This window comes from Scleropages formosus, chromosome 7 (genome assembly GCF_900964775.1).
Source record: "Scleropages formosus chromosome 7, fSclFor1.1, whole genome shotgun sequence".
In the NCBI taxonomy this organism is placed as follows: domain Eukaryota; kingdom Metazoa; phylum Chordata; class Actinopteri; order Osteoglossiformes; family Osteoglossidae; genus Scleropages; species Scleropages formosus.
In genome coordinates, this window is record NC_041812.1 from 17984529 (window position 1) to 18006858 (window position 22330).

The 22330-nt window shown below is 41.3% G+C and overlaps 2 protein-coding genes across 6 annotated transcripts in view; one reads left to right on the forward strand and one right to left on the reverse strand.

The window, feature by feature from the left end:
* LOC108926651 (PQ-loop repeat-containing protein 1) overlaps positions 1-19589 on the reverse strand; it is a 35512-nt gene extending 15923 nt beyond the window's left edge. Inside the window, exons 1-4 of one of the 5 annotated variants that reach the window (XR_001965487.2) lie at positions 19054-19157; positions 12687-12955; positions 10489-10622; positions 2521-2643 (exon numbers count right to left, since the gene is read on the reverse strand). Coding sequence is in view for 4 of the 5 variants with exons in the window: in XM_018739491.2 (XP_018595007.2) it covers positions 10391-10622; positions 12687-12892 (438 nt within the window). In the remaining variant the exon portion in view is untranslated. Of the gene's footprint in view, positions 1-2520; positions 2644-9607; positions 10623-12686; positions 12956-18916; positions 18934-19053; positions 19158-19574 lie in introns of those variants that run through there. The other 4 variants (XM_018739493.2, XM_018739491.2, XM_018739490.2 and 1 more) reach the window with 4 other exon arrangements.
* Positions 19590-19792: 203 nt separating this feature from the next.
* On the forward strand, positions 19793-21864 carry hsbp1b (heat shock factor binding protein 1b). Its single transcript, XM_018739301.2, has 4 exons — positions 19793-19951; positions 20175-20241; positions 20555-20677; positions 21560-21864. The coding sequence occupies exons 1-3, from the start codon at positions 19907-19909 to the stop codon at positions 20671-20673; spliced, it is 231 nt and encodes a 76-aa protein (XP_018594817.1). The 5' UTR covers positions 19793-19906; the 3' UTR covers positions 20674-20677; positions 21560-21864.
* Positions 21865-22330: the final 466 nt, after the last annotated feature.

Below are 22330 nucleotides of genomic sequence, written 5' to 3' on the forward strand. Positions count from 1 at the left end.
GCAGACAAAAAAGCACATAACTGCATGACATTGACATTCCAAGATTGTCACTACAGAAGAAGAGAAACTCAGCTGCAGTGTTGCAGCACCTGTATGGCGAGGGAAATTACGTGTTTGCTAAGCAGGTTTGCTAGAAGCTGCGGTGGGAGGAAACTGTGCTTGTGGATGCAGACAGGGAACTCCCTAGGTCAGCTAATCAATTATGAACACGCCTGGATTCAAATGACACAACATTACAGAGAGAGGCTACGGAATCCTAACACACATCCAGAGCTCTCTGAGATCATTTCTGGGTCCACCGAGGATTGTTGTCCTTCTGCTGTGGCTCAATAATAATCAGCATCTGTTCTGAACTGTGCAGCCTACTGAATGAAATGAAGACATGAGATTGATTACAGCTGGGAAACTTCCCTTTGTTCAAGTCCAAACAGGAAAATGGAGATGGTTTTGTCTCAGTTAGAATTTTTAGAATTGTGACATGAAGGCTGGATGAAATCACACCACAACTCTGGAAGCTCAATACTGAAACTGAGGTGATCATACTCTGAACACATCATGAGAAGATCAGGCTCTCTCAAAAAATCTAATGTTTAAAAAACTGAAAGAAAAACACAATGACCAGCAACCAGATGGATGCACTGAAACACACACGCACACTGTCTGAAACTGCGGGGTCGTGGCGAACTGGAGCCTAACCCGGCAACACAGAGCGCAAGGCTGGAGAGGGAGGGGACACACCCAGGATGGGACTCCAGTCCGCCGCAAAGCACCCCAAGCAGGACTCCATCCCCAAACCCGCCACACAATGAGACCTGGCCAAACCCGCTCTGCCATCGCGCCCCTGCACTCAAGCACAGGTGCTCCTATTCTGAAAGCGACTGTGTCAAAGTGCGTTTTGGATGCAGAGAAGATTGGCTGAATGACAAGTGTCTTAATACCCTGCCGTCACTGCCCTAAATGGGATCCTCCATTGTTTCACGTCTGTTTCCTGAACACATATCGTCCACTGACCTTTGTTGCTGGTGGCCTTTTTAGCCTTTAGCTAATAGTTCACTGACTTCTACATAAGCAGAAGGGTAAATCTGCTCTGTCCAATTCACCTGCCAAGGCCTGCTCTCCACTTGAGTGATGTATCGGGTCATCAGAATCAATTGCATGTGTACCTGTGTGTCCTCACTCCTCTTGCAATCAGCCTGTCTCATGTAAGCAACGGTCCCCACCAATAATCCAATATGAAGTAATAGTGAAATTGATTCCGTCACTTCTTGTATTCCGTGGTGTTAATTATTCCTTCCTTAATATAATTGCATGCCCCAGTGCTGCCCTCATCCTTCTTATTAGAAAACAGTGACTTGGCATCTGCGGAATACAGATATTAAGGCAGTGTTACACCAGGGAGAACCACAGAAATAACGGTGCAGCTCACATGTGGCACGGAAATCTACAGAAATTTAAATTATGAACAGAATGTACTGAAATCAGAATTAATTTTTTGTAAAGAGATGCTTTTACTGTCCTGTTGGAGCTCCTCAAGGTCAAAGAGTTGAGATAAATGATTGGCTGTTGAAAAGAAAAAAAATTGTTTGCACAGCAGAATCTGTACTCGCTTCTGTGGAGCTGAGGTACAGCACTATGCATTCAGTGATCCATATCTGTGCCAGTATTTACAGGGCCAGTTAGAAACCAAAAAGAGGTGTGAAGGGGAAGTTAAAAGGACAACGAAGCAATAAAGGGCACGATCACAAAAGAAATACAGACTGAGATGAACAAGAGGGCAAGAGAAAAGTGGAGCATGGAGAGAGACAAAGGAGGCTGATGAGAGGAAAATGAGGGGAAATAAGAGAAATAAGCTATTCTGACCCTCCTCCCAAAGTCATACACAAAAGGAAAAAAACAACAGGATATGAATTCATACAGTGTAAGTGCATCTATCATCCTCTGGAAAGGAAAGGCAGAGTGCTGGGGCAACACAATGACTTGCCCGCCGGGGAAAGTGATGGAGAGGACAGAACTGTGGACCTGCAGTGAGCTGCCCAGGACCGAAGTGACCCTGACCACCCACCCGGGTTCAGCGCCACCTGTCAAGGCTCTGCCAGAGGCAGGAGTCTGTCCTCCATCATTGGGTCTCCGATGTCCCGTGCGGGGGGCAAGCCCCTCTTCAATCCCGTGTGCAGCACCCCGCTGTGAAAGCCTGCTGTGCCTCAAATTGCCTTTCCTCTCATCCCGCCCTCCTCTGCTCAGTGGTGTCAACAGCACAATTATTTTTGTTTGCTTTATTTGTCTGCAATTTCCTGCCTGGCCTTGGTGATGTGGTGCCAGCTCCGCCCCTTTTGGCAGCAATTCATTTAGTGAGTTTATGATCCTCTCCCTTTTTCTAAGGTGACGGAGGTGAGGACGCAGTGAGTTTACATAAACCCATTCAGGCAGCTGTCTGTCGCAATCAGAAGCGTGGTAACAGGCGAGAGCCGTGATTGCAGCTGTCTAATTGGACGCTGAGAGGTGCTGCTGGCTGTCCCTTACCTTTCTGGCCTCATGGTCTAGGCCGGCATCATGCTTGAGGCAGGCCTGGCCCAGGGCCCTGTTAGAGGCTCATCACACTGCAGCATCGTCCACAGTCCGCACCACGATGTCTCAGAGAAGACTCTGAAAAACAACCTAAAATAACAACCCTGTCCTACTGGACACCTCTCTGCTCCACAGCTCCCCACTAGTCTGGATCTCACCAAGCTGCCTTCTGCTTTACAGTTTCTGGCTGTTTCCCAGAAGCTATCCAAGAGAACAGCAGTGGTGCCAGTATGCTGGAGTGAATGTCCTTCAGCTATGGTATGGTACAGGTGGTCCACGACGTACGATAGCGTTCCGTTCCGACGACCTCGTCGCAAGTCACAAATCCCCTTATACTCCTTGTATCATTTAAACTATAAGGATACATAAACAATTAGTAAGCATAAACATTACGTTGTACAATGGAATTTTGTTACATTTCTCACTAATTCTACACATTATTCATGTTAAAATTATACGAAAGTAGAAGAAAAATAATATAAATTCGGTATAACTGCACTGTTACATTTACATTTTTTTTCTAAATGTTTTCTTTTGCTTTTTCTTTTCAACCCATCACAACACTTGCTATCCATTTTAAATAAAAAATAACTTGAATGGAATCACAACGTTTTCGCAACGTGAGTGGGTGGGCAGTGGAACCCAGGGCAGAAAACAGGAGCTGCATGACGGACAGCTCTAAAGGGCTCGCCGCTACCCTGACTGAATAACGACGGCCAGCTGCACCCACTTGAAGGGAATTTAAAGGACTTAAAAGCAGCTAGCTTGGGGACTAAAAGAGGTCAGCTTGGGTTTGTTTGGTTCTTGTTTGTCCAGAAAGGTAAAATAAAACCCATTTTTGGTGAAAATCCTGCAAGGCTGCACCTTAATCCCACCCTGTGGCTGCCTCTGCCCCTCAATTAGCCATAGTAAATAAAACACAGTTGCTTCTAGACACCCAAACACTGACAGACCCAAACAACAACTAATAAGTACTTTGTTCAACCTATGCTATCGTACAGCAGATGGAGTGGTGGTTGTTAGTTGTAACGACCAAACATTGGGACTCATAAATATTATAATACGCTTAACGGGATTGCTCTCAGGTCCAAGTGTTCTTAAGTCGCATATGTCCTAAATCAAGGACAACCTGTAATGCTTTTCCTGTAAGTGACGGAAACAAACTATTTGAACTCTGAGTGAATATCTTAAGGTGGTGCTCTGTCGTGGATAAACCAGCATGTAGTGGATAAAGTCTAGGAAATCTGCTGTAGGCTAGTTCACTCACTGAAACACTCGCTGCCACAGTGTGCGGAAACCATGCAGATCAACGCCTGGTGTTTGATTTCAGTGATATGCATCAAGATCGAGGCCTTTGTGAGTACTTCTCCATATTCAAACCTGGTGATTACGAGAATAAAACCAAAATTTCCCATGCCTGTGTTTAAGTTATAAACATTTACATTTATTGATTTAGCAGATGCTTTTCTCCAAAGAGACATACATCTCAGCAAAAATACAAATTTGTGCATTACATTAGCGGAGAGAGAGACATAGTTGCAGACATGTGATTCTTAAGTAAACCTAGTTTGTTTCTTTCCACTTGGTGCACCGATGTACATCGCTCGAGTAGGTGCATAAAATGCAGGAAAGATGAACCCTGATAGCCTTCCTATAAAAAATTTTCTTTTTTTTTTATAAGGTACACAAACATTTACATACAATAAATAGCCTCATACGCATGTTCTCATTTCAGATCAATTTTGGAGGTACTGTCAAAAATGATTTTGGAAAGGTAAACAAGAAAGGTTAATAGCTACAAAGCAATATGAGTGAAGCTCCAGATTTTTCTAATACGCTGAGAAGAATACAAAAGTGAATATCTACTTTTTAAAATAAATATTTAAAAATACAAACATTTAATTTTTTTTTGTACTTAAGAATTGCAGAATTTGCTTTGAAAACTACAAACTTTTAAAGAAATAGCCGCATGAACTATCTCAGCCTTCACATGCAAAACTTAATTCACATGCCGTTCATCCAAAAGTACTTCTAAATGTAATAAATCATATTCCCTTGGAAGAAGAATCTGTAACAGTTAGTGCTGACTTTTTACAGCCCTATTTACTCCCTTAAATGGTCTCATCCTTGCATAAACACATTTACTTGACCCTGCAGGAGCACATGTGACTGTTTTTCAGGGTATGACATCACTGTGAACACAGATATAAACAAAAACTGGAAGAGATCAGCTTTCTCGTCTGTCCTCTTCTCAAAACACAAGATGTCAAAAAAGCAAAACAAAACAATTTATCCAGCTAAACTTTCTGCCTCTACAGAAATAAAGTTTTTTTCTTCCATGCTAACTGACACACTTGATCGGTAATTTAATTACACTCAGCACCACAAGTGAAAATGAATTCTGTCATGCCCTCTGACTTATCAGCCTGAGCTGCCAGATGCTGCTGATTACAGAAGGGTTGTGTTATGCATTGGACCTCCTGTGGACATACAAAGTGCCCGATTAGCAGAGCGACACATTTACATCAAAAGCCAGATGCATCTGTCACTAATCAAAACACTTCCTCAACCACATCCTGGAGCAAACTGTCACTGTGTCAAAAAAAGTGCACCCGTTGTCCTTATGCACTGATGCAGCTCAGTAAATCCCTGTGAACATCTCAACCATGAAACAATTAATGACAAAAATGCAATGACTACCAGCAGAGGGCTCCACCATACAGTAAATTAGCCTTATTTAGACTAACATTAGCACATGTATGCATAAATTTTCCTGACACTTTAGTCTAAGATAATTATCAACAGACGATAGGTATTCTAAGCAACTTTACAGTGATTTACCAAATTATACAGCTTGGTTTTCTTGCTGCATGAATTCAGAGTAAATGCCTCAATCAGTGGAATTTTACAGCTGACGTGTCTAAAATGTTATTGACACCAGGAGCAGAAATGATTACTCTTTGGGGGGACAGAACATGAAAGTAGCCACAGTGGTGAAGAAAAGGGACTGAGAAGAGAGTTGATAAGACTCCCAGAAAAAAATGCCAGGACACTGTACTTCTGAGGATCAATATGTACTTTTACCATGGACAAAATGTACGATTTCAGTTAAGCATCACCTGTACGTAAGACAGGTGGTGCTTAACTGAAAGCAGTTGCTTAACTGACAGCAGTTGCACTGTGCCCTCCTAAACATTCTTCTTATTCATTCCAAAGGAGACTTTCTGGTGCAAAGGACTGTTTACCGATACCATCCTTTGCTTTGTTCAGGCATTCAGTTGATTTTGTTGCCTAACTCGATCCGTGCCCTCCTTTATCGCCTTATTTTCAATTCTGGCACGTATTGGTTCAACCGGTACTCGACGTTAATGCCTGACCACTGAAAAGCTCTGGCCATCTACCGCAGCTGTAAAATTTAAGGACATTGATCGTTCAGCCTTCCTCCGGGAAAAACGTTTCCAGGCGCCATCAAGAGAGAATGTCTGCACATTAATAAATGATTATACATTTCTTCTGCGCAGAGGACTTGTGTGTACAACATATCCAGCTGTTAACGCATACTACATTAAAATGCACACTCCTGAAGCCAATATTACTTCATATTTGATTTGAACCTCTGAATTAGAACCTCTATTTGATTAGGACCTTCTACAACCTTACTAATGCTGTATTTTCCATTTTAGTATAACATTGTTCTGTACCTGGCTACACTGAAGCGCATTTGGCCAGGGCTTGCAAAAGGTGATATAATTTAAAAAAAAAAGGACACTCACTAGAGACTAGTAAACCGCTTTGCCCGTTTCCATAAAGTACACTCCCTCCTGCTTCTGCTGGAAGAGCCTTTAGTCACGTTACATGTGCCTGCCCTGGCCGGTGTCCAGGCGTGTCACACACTCACAAAGGTTACTCGGTAGAGAAATAGCTGGGTGCTCTGTCCCTGTCCACTTCTGCCACTGTGGGGACCAGCTCATAATGAGGAGCCCTCGGGGAAAGACACGAAGCGAGTCACAGCAAACTTGTTTACGTCGTTTCCAAACAGCATGAATGCGGCTCCTGACAAATCAGAAAGAGGCAGAAAAGGCAAGGAGAAAAAAAAAAAAAAGGAAACAACTTCACGAGGAAGCCATAGGTCACTGCCAGCTGAAAGACAGAAACCAGCTGCTCTTTCATTTAAAAAAATATTCTTCCCGGGTGCTTTCAAAAAACGTATTCTGATGCTAAACTTCAGAGGACTGCAGATCTGAAACGAGGGGCTAGTCCTCATGTTACGGTAGCGGTCGCTTGTTGGTGTAGAGATCCATCTGAGGGAAAGGAAGATAAACTCTACAAAGAAGCCGAGTACAAAAAGGTGCTTGATGGAACAGCAGAAAAAACTAGGCAAATGTCCATGAGTTTGTGTGAGTTGGTATTTGGGGGAGCAGGTAGTATAATGGTTTGAGCTGTCATGTTCTCCTTCAAAAAGCCAGGTTCAAATCCTGCCTGCAGTAGTTCCCTCGAGCAAGGAAATTACCGTAAAACTGCTCTAGGGTATTTGCTCCAGAAATAAATAAAATTTAGCAAGTGGATAATTGTAAGCCACTTTGGAGAAAAGTGCCATGTAAATGAGTCAATTTAGATATGCTCCATGTCTGTGTGTATGCGAGCATGCATGTGTAGGAGGTGTGTATCTGAGGACAGGTGCTGGCTGGCTATGATGATACCCCTGGGACAGAGCCACAGAGTGAAGTGGTCTCGGATTGCTCAGGGGCTGGGCTGCGCTGGGCTATTCTGAGCCCAACTCAGGTCTCTCGTACTCCCCCTGAAACCCAATGCCTGGCTTGCCCTTCATGCACCTGGAAAGGAACCGGGATGCATGTCTCCGTTCCTGCACAGTGCCTCAGGGGCAGACAGCAGGCCAACATGAGCATAGTTACTAGTGAGGGAACTGCAGTTTTGACGCGACCTGGCTGCTGCATTTTAAGGGCAGTTACCATAACTTGGCTAGTCCAGCACTGTTTCAAGAGCTCTAGCCTTCTTACAGCAGGGAAAGGAGCACTGACTGACGAAAACAAATGTTGCAGAAGAACATGCTTCAGCGTTGGGTCGGAATTAATGTGTACAGATGTGGATACCACTCCAAGAAAAAAGATATAAGATTGAGTCTAGAACGGTGATTCTCAAGTTTTTCCAGGTCACGGGCTATTTAAGAATCCGATGAAAGCTAGTGGTCCCTCCTAGATAAATATCTATATTATTATTCCGTATTATTCCCTATTACTCCTACACAGGGGGCACAGTGGCACAGTGGGTTGGACTGGGTCCTGCTCTCCGGTGGGTCTGGGGTTCAAGTTCCGCTTGGGGTGCCTTGCAACGGACTAGCGTCCCATCCTGGGCGTGCCCCCTCTAGCCTTACGTCCTGTGTTGCCGGGTTAGGCTCTGGCTCCCCGTGACCCCATATGGGACAAGTGGTTCAGACAGTGTGCGTGTGTATTGTTTCCACTACCAAACTCTGCACATGAATGAATTAAAGTCTTATAGCAAATTTTTAATTCATTCTAGCTTTGAGTTTTTTTTGAAACCTAACCCTTGAATAAATCGAGGCAGTACTATTATTAAGCTTTCACTCACTGTGACCTAGTGGCTGGATTTACGAACAAACTGTGTTACAACAGCCTTCTGGTCCCAGTTGTGCTTGTAAATTTAGGAACCAAGTGTATTTGCATTTTTTTTAAAACATTTTAATGAGTGCTTAAATTTCAAAGCAAGCCTGCACTTCACAGCCTCTCAAATATCGATCCACTCACCCCCCCCAAGGGGTCCATGTACTTCAAGTTAAAAACCCCTTATCTAGACCAAGCTGTATGAACATTGCTAAATGAGTATTAATAATACTCCACTGCTTTTAGCCCAAAAGGGAAGATATATTAAAATAAAGCAGACATAACTACAGTAAAACTTTACAAGCAGGAAGTCAAAATGAGTACAACCACATGAAACCCCAATTTACAATGTTAGAGGCAGTCTCTGTGGACAGGAATTTTCAGACTCCAGAGATGACACCAAAACACAAGTCATGCCCGTAGGGTGTGAATGGGTGAGTGAGTGTGTGGCTACCCTGCGATAGACTGGCATCCTTTCCAGGGTGTACCCCCTTCTACCCTGTGTGTGCCCGGTACTTCCAGGACAGGCTCTGGTTCTTCATGCTACTGCTCAGGACAAGCGGCTATTCAAATTGGAGAGATGGATTTAGTGCATAACTTAAATTTGGATTAGTTAGTAAAATTAAAAGATCTGTCACATACACAGCACAATTCACTTGTGTTCATTTATTTTAATAACCATCCCAATTAAAAAATCACAACAAAGTAGAATGCAGAGGCTGAGCCAAAAAGACCAGCAGTCTGAATATGTATATACTATAGGGACAGCTAATAGCGTAGTGGTTAGAACTACTGCCTTTGGACCCTAAGTTAACAGATTTGATTCCCACTTCCACCTGTAGTACAATGGAGCAAGGCACTTGCCCTAAATTGCTCCAGTGAAAATTACCCAACTGTATAAATGGGTAAATAACTGTAAGTACCTTAACATTGTAAGTCACGTTGGAGAAAAGTGTCAGCTAAATGTAAATATGTGAAGCCTGGCATGATTTGGTACCCCAAAACTATTACAAATGACAAGAAAATGTGGATGTTCTCATTTACTCCTACAGAATTATAAAAAAAGATTGAGTATAAAGGCCTAGAGCATAAACATAAGAAATTGAATAATATTATCATGTATAATCAATGAAACAAGAGAAATGTGTACTGAATATTCAAATACTGGGGGGGGGGGGGAATTCTATCCCCTTGGGAAACAAAGGCCAAAATGCACAATATGCGTCAGAGTATTCATATCCCTACTAGACCCAGAGGGACAGAGTAATTTCAGTATAAAGCACAACTCAGGTTTAACAAGAGATTGGAAAATAAATGTTAAGACATCTTTTCTCATATGCAGTTACACATGTTCAGTGATTTATTATTAGTAATAACTCTATTAATATATTATGGCACGTATTCTGTGTTCTGTAAAGGTTTTGTCATTTACAACTGAACCTCTGTTGATTGGTTAAAGCAATAAAACAAGCAATATTCACGATTATTCAGAACCATTCAGTTTACAGAGGGGAATCTTCACATTGTCTACCAAACTGATAGAACTGTTTATTTAATATAACACATAAATGCCACATTCCTACTCTGTACCTCCTCCCTGACTGTTGCTTGTGCCACTGTCATGAAAACATATTTGGGAGAGGGTCCCATTTGGCATCACTTGTAAAGCAGCTTTGTGGAATCAGTCTGCATGCTAGCAGTACACGTCGAGCCGACACATAAATATCTTTCACACTGTATCGCAGTTCTTTATGAACTCAGTGTAAAGAACAGCGGGTGCTCACATAGACACGCACATCTTACTGTGCCTGGCATTAAGAAACAGTATAATATCTTTCTCTGCAACCTTTCCCTGGCTGTTACGTGCATGTCTCTGTAACACTCTCTCTAAATGCACCCTGAGGACATTTTTACCCTGCTACGAACAAAGCTGCTTTAATCTGAGACTTCATTCATCTGAGATAAGAACATGAGGCTGCTGAGTTGGACGTTTTAGTTTACGGCAAGTCACTGTTTGTGAGCGACTTGTCAGTGTTTACTCTGGCTTGACTTTCATTTCCAGTGGTAATCCCACCGAACTGAACGAGTGAGATGGTTAGAGAGATCAATGGGAATGGGCTTAGTGTTCTGTTAACTGTGCAACAGCTCTGTGATGGGAGTACTGTTACCTGTGATGCAGTTCTTATTTACGGAGAAGTGGAGCTCCTGTATGGAGGCCTGATTGCAGTTCCGGTTATCTGTGAACTGGTTCTGATTTGAAGACAATGGGCTGGTGTTCTTTTACCTGTGAAGCGATGTTGCTTGGTGGACACGCGGATGGTGCTTTGGACGGTGCAACAGAGATGAAGCATGACCAGCATGGTGAGAATCATCACCACACTCTGTAGCAGTAAAGTCAGCTCAAACTGCTTCCCAATCCTGCAGAGAACAAAAAAAACCCCACTGAAAGTCCAAGGCTTCATTGAACATGTACATTCAACCATCAGTATGGAGCAAACCACATTACACACACCATCACCATCTTGGAGAAATGGGATGTATTTAAAATAAAATTCACACCTCTAGAAACTTCCAATTTGCTGTCATATAGTTACAATCGGAGACCAGTTCTATAAAAAAAACATCTCTCTGCGGTTTCAAAAATTGTTTTAATCCACTTCTGATTAATAGCGCACAATAAATTGCTAATTAACTGCTAATGTGATTAATACGCACAATTTATCACAGTACAATAAATTAATTATTTTCATTTAGTGAAATATTTTAAGCCGCTGCATGTTTACACATATACACACACTGAAATATGTATGTGTACGTATATGCAAGATCAGTCCTCATGTTTCCAAGAGTTCTGCATTTTTTCCAGATGCCAAATATTAATGTGGGGTTGTATTTCAGAGCAGGAATGAAATACACAACAAAAAAATATAACACTATGTCACATACGCAATATTTGTATGAAAAAATGAAAACCAGGATTTAGTCTGTGCTGGTATTTGAGGAATTCCATCTTAAAGGCTTATGTAAGCATACTGTTAGGTAACTGGATGCCATATTGTACAAACATATAGATTGCTACTTAGAATCTTCTGCAATATAGGAACCCTAAAGACAGTCATCCCATTAACCATTGCAGGATACCTAACCATTCTCCCATAACTTTTTATGACCTAAGTAGCAGGAAAGAATGATGAACTGCTCTACAAATTGAAAATGCAGATTAACAACCACAGATGAACAGCTCTACTTTCAACATGATGTCAGTCCCGGATTTAGTGAGAGACAAGAGCTGAAATCGCATCGTCCTCCCTCTGCCCATGAGCACCTCAAATTAACCTCACATAAGCTAACTCTTCATACACAGTGTGTAAACATGAAAACACAAATTTCTTCTCACTAGCATCTGCTGTTTTGCAAACCACTTCTACAGACCTGAGGAGAAACCAAGGCCCATAGATGATCTGTCAGTGGGCTCCACTTTCTCAGACAGATACAAAAGAACATGCGAAAAACACAAACTTATAAACATGCCACACATCAGTAGGAAGCAATCTGCCCATATATGTGACATCAGCTTGGCAGGGATGGGAACCTGAATGAAGTTAGCAAGTGACTGCAGCAGTGCGTCATGAATTTGGCACCGTTCTCTTCCAAGGAAGTGATCCTGTTCGTGTTAAAGAGGCTCAGGCAGCACAAAATGTTCAAGACAGGTCCAAAATTAGGCAATGAGGTTTGATGACTCTGCTCACAAAGTTTACTTTGTCTTTCTGCTACAGTGGGACCACATGTGGCGCAAAGTGGAGTTCTGTCACCTTTGCCAGCATGCAAATATAAAGACATTTTGGGACAGATATAACTACATTTAATTATGACAAACACTCTTTAGCTCTAGTACTTCTTTGGCAGTTGAGGAACACTCCATCCAATTTGCTCTTGTTAAAATGATCTTTGGTGCTGCCTAAGGGAAATTCTTCCTGAATGCTTGAGAAACCTCACTGCTACTTTTATATCTATGTGTACAACTTCAAACTTAAGTTCTTCTTTTTTCAGGACTGTTATCACTTTTGCAGGGGGCACAGTGGGTTGGACCAGGTTCTGCTCTCCAGTGGGTCTGGGGTTCGAGTCCCGCTTGGGATGCCTTCCAACGGATTGGCGTCCCATCCTGGGTGTGTCCCCTCCCCCTCCGGCCTTACGCCCTGAGTTGCCGGGTAGGCTCTGGCTCCCCGCGACCCCGTCTGGGACAAGCGGTTCAGAAAATGTGTGTGTTATCACTTTTCACACATATATTTTTCCTGTCCATCATCACTGATGCACACCAATAACTGCTTTCTCATTAAAATGACTGAATTTTCAATTTGTAGGCCCAGCCAGCTCTTAATGCTCTAACTTGTGCCTTACGACATTTATATACAAGCAAAAATACAGCGAAGAGGGGTTCTCTATGCCATTCATTTTCCCACCACTTGCCCCAACTGCACTGACCAGAAGAAGATGCGAAGGATATTGGCAATGAGCAGCACCAGGCAGACCCGTGTGGAAAAGCCCTCAGTGTTGCTGCTGTGTTGGATCTCCAGGTACTGAGGCACATAAGGCACCACCCCTCCGAGCACCATCACAGAGGACGCCACCCAGGAGAGCAAAGACCACGACCTCTCCATGTCCTCGTTTATGCCCATGTCCAGGTCCATGTCCTTGTCCACTCCTGCGTCCACCTTGAGATCCTCAGAGATGGGCTGTTGTCATGATGGGTGCTAGAGAAACAGGATAGAATTGCAGGTTCATTAACACAATAAAGACCCACAAGTCCACTCTGGAACACTCATCTGTCACACAGCAAAAACAGAACAGCATGGAATAGTATACAGAGTAGGCACTCAAACGACAATCTTATAGAAACAGATTTCCTGAAAAACGTACTGACACCACATTAATTACATTTTAGAAAGCAGAACGAATGAAATTATATAAAAAGCTTAACTGTGTAGATTATGAAAGCTTAACATCTGTGAGAGTTCAGTTAGGGACAGACTCTGACGGAGGAAAACATCTAAATGTTTCTTCTCCACAGTATGTCTACATGGTTTATTAAATACTGCTCTTCTAATACACACAGATGGCAAACAGAAAATATTATACCCTGTGAACTGCATGCAAACAAGACTGAAGCTGAATGCCTCAGAGCACTTTCTTCTAAAATCAATGTAAAGAAGCAGTTAAGATCTCAGCTTGTGTATTGTTTGGAGCACACTTCCAGCATGCCTAGTATCGGTTATTGATTTTTTGACCAAAATCCCACAGACCCCATCATTAGCCGATACTGAAATTCCCTTTGTAATGGTATTAACAGAATGATGAGAAACAACAGCAGAAGTTCTTACTGACCACTTAAAACCACTTGAACAAAGATAATGATACATACTGAACATATGTGTTTTATTATTACTGCATAATTTTTAAAAGCGAGTAGTGCTGCTGTCTCACAGCACCTGGGTGGTGTGAGAGAATGTGGGTTTGATCCCCACTCAGTCTGTGTAGAGTTTGCATGTTCTCCTTGTGTCTGAGTAGGTTTCCTCTGGGTGCTCTGGTTTCCTCCCACAGTCCAGAGACATGCTGTTCAGGGTCATCCATAGTGTGTGAGTGACAGAGAGTGTGTGTTTCACTGATGTATGGATGAGTGACCCAGTGTAAGTAGTGTATCTAGCAGTGTAAGTCACCACGGTGAATAAGGTGTGTGGGCTGATAACACTACACAGAATTCATTGGAAGCTGCTTTGGAGAAAAGTGTCTGCTAAATAAATAAATTTAAATGAAAAACCTTCTTTCCAGCAGAATATCTATGATGGTTTCAAAGACTGGCAGATAACCTCTGTCAAGCATTAAAGTGGTTAGAACTGCTAACTGACAACTTAATGGGGGGAAAAAACTATATACTAATGAGTGTCAATGTATAAAGGTAGCAATCCCAAAATAATCCAAGAGATCTCAGATTCAGTACTGCAGTTCACACATGTCACCAACCTATGAAAATATTAAAAGTTTATAAAACTAATAAAAATTTTTTTACACAACCATATTGTTAATAAAATCACACTAACATCACAGTGACACAAACACATTAGTTGAAAACTGTAGGCTGTCAAGAGTAGAGTTCAGGTGAAGCAGGTCTTCAAGACAGGAGCATAAGTTAGAACACGGGGAGCCTATCTGATCATAAGGGGAAGCTCATCTCACAGGTCGAGAACCGGGACTGAGATGACCAAACCTTATTTACGTATTGGGAGAGGGGAGGCTTGGAAAATAGGCAACTTGAGCTAGAACTACGGATTTCTGAAGGATGACAGCGAGAAAAAAAGAGATTGGAAAATTTAGTCTTTTTGTAATGCACTTATTTTATTTTTCTTTGATATGTATGCTGCTTTAGAGGAAAGTGTCTGCTAAATAAAAAAATGTAAATGCAAATGTAAATGTAAATGAGGAATGGAATCATGCAGAGAGCTGTAGGTAAGGAAGAGGAAGCCAGGAAAGAATCTAGAGCAGAGGACTACTGCATGTGAACCAAAGAACAGAATACACCAGACAAGAATCTGCAGAGTATGGACAGCAGGTGTGCTAAGGCCCAACAACAAGAAGCTACAGTGCATGAACATACAGAGAACATGAGCCTAATTAAGATGCTGAGTGCAATACATTTATTCATTTAGCAGACGCTTTTCTCCAAAGACACATCTCCATGAACAATACAAATATTGCATTACATCAACAAAAGGAGATTTGGATGTAGATATGTAATTCTAGAGTACAGTCAATTTGTCACATATCACAGTATAAACCAGAGAACTCAGCACAAGTAGGTCTCATCATCCACAGAGGGAAAAGCAAGATACTGAGGGTCAATGCAGGCAAGGACTCTCCAATCATACTTGATGGTGAAGCGTTAGGAGAGGTGGACAGCTTCTCCTACCTAGGCAGCATAATCGACAAGCAGGGTGGGACAGACGTCGACGTCAGAGTCAGAATAGGCAAGGCAAGGGCCGCTTTCCTGCAACTGAAGAACGTGTGGGGGTCCAGAGTTCTGACAGTTAAGATCAAGACCCGAATTTTCAACTCCAACGTAAAGTCAGTCCTACTTTACGGAGCAGAGACCTGGAGGACCACCGTAACCACCATAAAAAAGATAGACATTCATTAACAACTGTTTGCGACAGATTCTCAGGATCCACTGGCCCGTGATCAACAACCAAGAGCTATGGCAGAGATCAGAACAACAACCAGTTGAGGATGATATCCTGCAAAGACGCTGGCGATGGATCGGCCATACTCTGCGAAAGCCAGCTTCAAACACTACAAGAAGAACCCTCACGTGGAACCCCCAAGGCAAGAGGAAGCGAGGCCGGCCAAAAAAACACATGGAGACGCCACCTGGATGCAGAAACCAACAGGATGGGCCACACCTGGGGAAAACTGGAAAAACTGGCCCAGGACAGAGATGCCTGGAGAGCCCTTGTTGACGGCCTATGCCCCAAGAGGGGTAGTAGGCATTAGTAGTAGTAGTAGTACAGTATAAACCAGAATACATTACATGAGCAGCTGTTTTTTTAACTTATGAAACAGATGACATAGTACATGTTTATTGAGCACATGGGAGATCAGTGAAGAGAAGTGAGTCTTGAATGCTGAGAGAGATTCTGCAGTTCTAAGTGAGAAGGGAAGGTTGTTCCACCACATCAGTTAGAACAACAGTTGGTAAACAAACAAAGGTTTTGCAGATCGTTAGCGGATGGAAAAAGAAGCAGGAGGACTGGGTCAGAGAAAACATGCAAAGTAGAAGGGTCAGTGATCTGGAGTCACACACTGAGGTTCTTTACAGTAGGTAAAGGGGTAGGTCAAAAGTTTCTAGAGCATTTTTAAAGTACTATCTATGGATGAAGAACCAAAAGGAAGGTGCAGGATATCAGACTTTAACAGGTTGATTTTGAGGTGGTGGTCATTCATCCATGACAATATGACTGACAAGCAAGTGGATGTATGGTCTGAAACCAAGGGATTGAGGAAAAGAAGATCTGGGCATCACCTGCATAGAGGTGATAAGAGAAGCTGTGAGAGGATATGAATGTGCCTTGAAAATGAAAGTAAATGGGCAGAGAAGATGTCCCAGTAGCAAACTTGGAAGTATGCCTGTGGACAATTTGAGGAGAGGATGGAGAACTCTGGTCAGAAAGATATGATTTAAGCCTGTCCAGTGCATGGCCTGCTCCTTTGACATCACTCAGAAAGGAGAGGAGCAGAGAGAGGCAGATGGCATCAGAAGGTGATGCCAGGTCAAGAAGGATGAGGGAAAATGAGAGGGAAGCAGCTTGAACTGAGGCAAGAAAGTTTGTTGAATCTGTCTGAAAGTACAACATTTCAGTAGTGTGGGTTTTTAGGTGGCACAGTGGTTAGAGACACCGCCTGGCACTTGAAGGACCCTGGCTTGAATCCCACTCCTGCTATAGTACCTTTGACCAAGGTACTTGTATAAACAGGTAAATCACTGTAAGCTGGTTTAGACAAAATGATAACTATAAGAATGGGTCATACAGGTTATTTTTAAGGCAAGCAAAGGAAAATTGAAAGCTCTGTTAAAATAAAAGGCAATAGACATATTTCCTTGTTTTTTTCATTTACATATTGGTTAATATGCTTATAATATTTGTGTTCTAGCAAAAGCAATATCCAGTGCCATGTTTCCAAGGATTGCAAAAAAAATTTTCTATGAAAAAGTATTGTGAACAGTTGTAAATGCAACTCTTAAAGGAGCTGATACACATAACGCAGTCAAGGAATGCACTTTGAGTCAAATGTGTGGTGTTCTACAATTATTCGGCATTGAATGGACCTTTGAATACAGCAAGACTGGATCCTGAGAAAAGTTTCCTGTGCTGTGGCTGTTTCGTTTTACTTCTCAGCCTTGTCTTGTGTGCCGTGCAACCCTGTTATCTCATCTCTGCTCTGAAAGCTTGTGAACAGCATTTAAATAAGACTGAAGCTGAACACCAATAACATCCTGTAGATCACTGATAACTGCTGAAGAGCTCATCTTGTGCTAAGATGTCTGGGGTACAACTGTTTGAGGAGTCCACATGCAGTTTCTTGCACTATTGCAGTGCTTGAGTCAGTTTTAAAGAGCATTACCAGTGTGGTATGTTTGGGGGACTAAAGTGGTTTATTCTGTGTTGGTGAACTTGCATTTGTGTTTGCGTGCAAAATAAGCACTATCTATAAAAGAAGGCTTGTTATCAATCTTCTTTGTGGTCATTTCTCAGATTTAGTCAGCACCAGTTATGGAGCAAGTGTAAATGGTTGCCTGTAAATTTGTCAAAAATACTGAATAATGTCACTTGATTAAAACAAAATAGAAATGTTCGGGCTGTAATTTTCCTCCTTGAAAAACCAATTATTTATTTGTTCTAACAAAATCTTATTGAAAAACCTTCACAATCCCAGACCTGTAAAATCTTCTAACTTCTTTTAAGCATTAGATATTTTTTCATGCTTTTATGATGTTATGCAATCGTTGTTAGAGTCAACATGCTCCATGGGTTTACATATTTCCAATTTTTCCCAGATGAAGAATTATAAAAGCCCAAGATATAACAATTCAGACTTTTTATAGTACAGTAACATGGTAAAAATATTATCTACTCTAGTGTAAATACATGAGTGTAATATCCAGGCAGTTAATACACTGAGAAGCAAGTAGTATTGAAGACTTGAAGATTCCTATCATAACTGAGTCACATTTATGGTTCTCTCAATTTTGTATGCAATGCACTGAAAAAAGCTTTATATATTTAAAAATCTTCATATTAAAAGAAAAAATTCAAAGGGTAGTCCAAAGTGCAAGGTTTGCCCTAGTGGGTGCATCTTTTAAAGAACTGCCATGCTACTTATTATAAAGCTTCTTGCTATTGAATTTTCAAATGTACTATCTTAAGCGAGAGGACACAAACTTGCCTTTATGAAAAATATTACATTTTACACAGTTATGTATTTTTTTCCCACTGTGGACCACTACAAATCAATTTCGTTGACTTCTTTGTATTATGCAGTTCACCTAAAAGCAGCACACCCCCGACACTGCAGTGTAAAACCCTTGTTCCAGTCAACATTTCGTTTTTCAACTTGTTGGTCTAAAATAATCTTAGGGTCAGTTCTCTCTTGATGGGTTGATTTAAATTGTGGTTTAATTCAATATTAATTATGTCATTATCCAAGTGCATGTTTGCTATAACTGAATTCAGAGCTGTGCTGTCTTCTCGCACAGACCAATGAAGCTTAAGAAATGAGATCCATGTTGAAGTATTCTGAAATCTGATGAACAACTTAAGGAATCCCACAAAGCCTAAGAATAGCAAATCCCATTGAAAGGACCATGGGACATGGAGAGACCACATACCATTCCAATCATTGCTAAAATACAAATAAAACTTCATGTTTTGACTGCTGCTTTTCCAAGTGCTTTACTTGTAATCAGATAGAAAACACAGTTTACCTATTCCATGATCATTTGTTTCACATGGTTTCTCTCTTGTCGAAGCTGTTTCCTTCATAAAATACACCATGTTTTTTTTTTTTTAACTGCCAGTTAATTGATTATGTTCAGCAAAGGTAAAGTTAAAACAAAACAAGAAGAAGAAAAACAACCATTAAGTAAAATGATTAGAATGTCCTACCACTTTCCTTCACAGCCGCTTTCACTTGCCACTACTAACCAGGTCACACTTGCTATCATATTTCACTATTTTGAATGGAGAACATGTTCTTTTCATTCCCATGCTGCTAAAAGAGGCTGTAGAGGAAATGTTCCTACCTCCCTGCAGGCGCAGCTCCCTCTGACATGTGACAGCTCTCAGTGCTGCACTGCTCTATGCGCACAGCAAACACTGGGCCAACCTTACACACCTCTCACACTACTACCACGTGCACTATCGTATATATATTATATGTATTATTATTATTATATGTATTATTATTATTATTGCTGCTATTACTATTAAGAAAGTTACTTATGAACACTACCAAAATACTAAACACACATATCATAAACAATTTCAAACCAAAACCAAGTAATTTACAACCGCGTCTTGTCACGTCAGTATATGTTTTATAGTGACAGTGTACACTGTGTCGTCGTAGGTTGTGAAGTTGTTCTATCATCATGTTTAAGACAACATATATTTATTTAGACTACTTAGATTTTGTTCTTAGGCATTCACCAGTATTTACTTTTCTACATCGTTCCACAATGTACTTAATAATAACTGTTATACAAAATGTCATAAAAATATCATATTCGACTATTTAATAAGTTTCCTCAGAGCATATACGTACTGCGCCGAAACACACATTTTACGAACCAAAAAGACTACAAGTCCCACTTTCATTAATATCGCGATATCTTGTGACGCTACATGGGCTGTGCAACGGAGCCGTAGATGAATTTGCTCAGCAACTGCGAGGTCCTTCTGATCTGCATAGCACGTGGATAGTCTTGTGTGAATGCATTGGCCGCTATTAGTCTGTTAATAAGCAATGGAGATCAGCGGGAAGTGGCAGGTGCCGCGCAGTTGCAGCGCTGGACTTTTTGTAAAAGAAGGAGGCGGCTCGTTAAAATTCCGTTTAATTGTTTCTACGGGAATTAAGTGATTTTGTACTTTCGCACAATGTCAGAGACTGATCCTAAATCTGTGCAGGATCTGACCTCAGTGGTGAGTGTTGTTGAGCTAGTAGTAGTAGCGACCGCTGTGCTCTTGTTTAGGATGGCAGCCTGTGCTGTGTTTCCATGGTTTCTGCGAAGCAGGACTAAGACGTAGCTCTGATTTTAGGAAAGAAACATTAAGCTTTGCTCAGCTTGATACTGATTGTTTTTAATCACACCGAATGACCGATTCGATTTACAACATTCGTTTCGCTGATTTTGTGTTGTTCCAGGTCCAGGCACTGCTTCAGCAAATGCAGGACAAATTCCAGACCATGTCCGATCAGATCATTGGGAAAAATATCCTTCATTTTCTCTCACGACCTCCCACTCAGTTGGTTTTCTAATAAATTAAATTGCGAACTTCCGTAGTAGAAGGGGCACGGACGGAGACCACGAATCTAATTCTAATGATAAAAGTTGATGTAAATTTGTTTTTATTTTGACTATGCTCCAGATATATTCTTTAATCCAGAGGGATTTGTGGTATTTGATCTGATCCATTTATGCAGCAGGGGATGATTTGCACTCAGTACTGCTGTACTGTTGCTTCAAGAATCAAGGTAAGTCCCTTCGTCAAGAAAAAAAGCTCCTGTTACCTTAACAAAGCAACTCGATGAGATGAGCAGCCGTGTTGATGACCTGGAGAGGAACATCGGGGACCTCATGACGCAGGCCGGTGTGGAGGAAGGTGACGGAGAGACCAAGACCAAGGATGGACAAGAGTCATGACAAAGTGAGAGACCCAAAGTGACCCCACTCTTTTCTAAAGTTGGACAGTAAATGCTACAGTAGTGACTGGAGTAAATTGTTCACAACACTGCAAACTGTAAGGTCAATGCTGAATTCTCAAGTTTTATTTACATTTAACACAAATTTGCTTTTAATAATTATCAGTAATTGACCCTAGACACTGCCAATCTAGGAAAGTATTTCTCAAGTGCTATACTCTAATGAAGTAGGATCTATATCTAGCTCCACATTTCTATAGATTTCTCCATGAATAAGCCATTCATTCATTCATGATACACAGGTCAGGACAAGATGTTATACCCCATGCGTATTTATCAACGGCTGTACGCAAAGACCCAGACCAACCAACATGAAACCACAGAGAACATCCAGCGTAGCCAACAGACATCTCCATGACCGAGACCAAGAAGCTTAGCTACCTTCTCCAACAAACCCACCAAATTAACAAATCCACTGAACCCACCAAACAAGCCAAACCAACACATGATCCACCAATTAATTAAGCAACTGAAAATGTAAAGTGTGAAACAGAAGCATTTCCAGCCCTTGAGGGAATGGGTGACCTAACCTACATAAATGTTAAACAAAATGGCACTTCATGAGAAATTGTAGAGTTACAAAGCTCAGCAATATTTAGTTCTACCACTGTATATAAATAATGCATGCTTTATAACCTCTGTACAAAATTGTTATCCAGACAATACATTTGCCATCCTTCTACGAGATGTTAACCTCCTGTTGCAATATACAAAATAACACCTACTGTGGTCATCAGTCAGCTGTGTAGAAGTCATTAACTCTTTCCATACTTTATAAGTAAAGCAAACTGCTTGAGGCTTATGTGATATTTTCTTCTGTGTTCCAGGGGGGTTCACAGGCAGCATTCTACAATGACTCCACAGGAGAAGCAGGAAAAGTGCTTTTTTTTTTTCTTTACAGATTTTATGTGCAGTTTTTATACTGACTGTTGTAATAAATACCAGAATCCTGACAGGGTATACATTACCTCTCCCCATTTCAAAACAATCTGAGAATAACAGGCAGAGCTGGGGATGGTTTGCCCAGCAGTAATGCCCTCAGGTTAGATGGACCCCATTCCATCTTTTATTCAGGTTCCATTAAAGAGTTTATACGAAATTTCCTACAAGGTTTTTTTTTTTTTTTTTTTTTTAAAGTAAGGAAAAACACAATCACACCATAAAAAGGTTCTCCACTGTGGCTGAACGATTCTGACACGGAGTCTCCCCTCTCTATAATCTGTGTAATCAAAAAGGCTGAAAGGCGGTACTATACAGCTACAGTAATGTGGTTTTCCTTGCTGAAAATACAAATCTATAAAGGAAAGTTTTAGCACGGTTTAAATCGACCATGCCGACATTCTGCCTTCAGTCGCCTTCCATTTCCTCAGTCATTGCACACATTCTGTGCTACGGTATTAGAAGAAATGCCATTATAGGAATTTTATGAACCTAAAATGAATTTTAGAGGCATTAGAATTTAAGCAGCATTTCAGATTCACTAAACAAAAAAAAGTTGTATTACATGAATTTTAATGACTGGAAAAAATGCCAGTCAGGCTTCTTGGATACTGGCATGGAAAAATTAATGGATTTGCTTTAGCTGTTATGTTAAATGG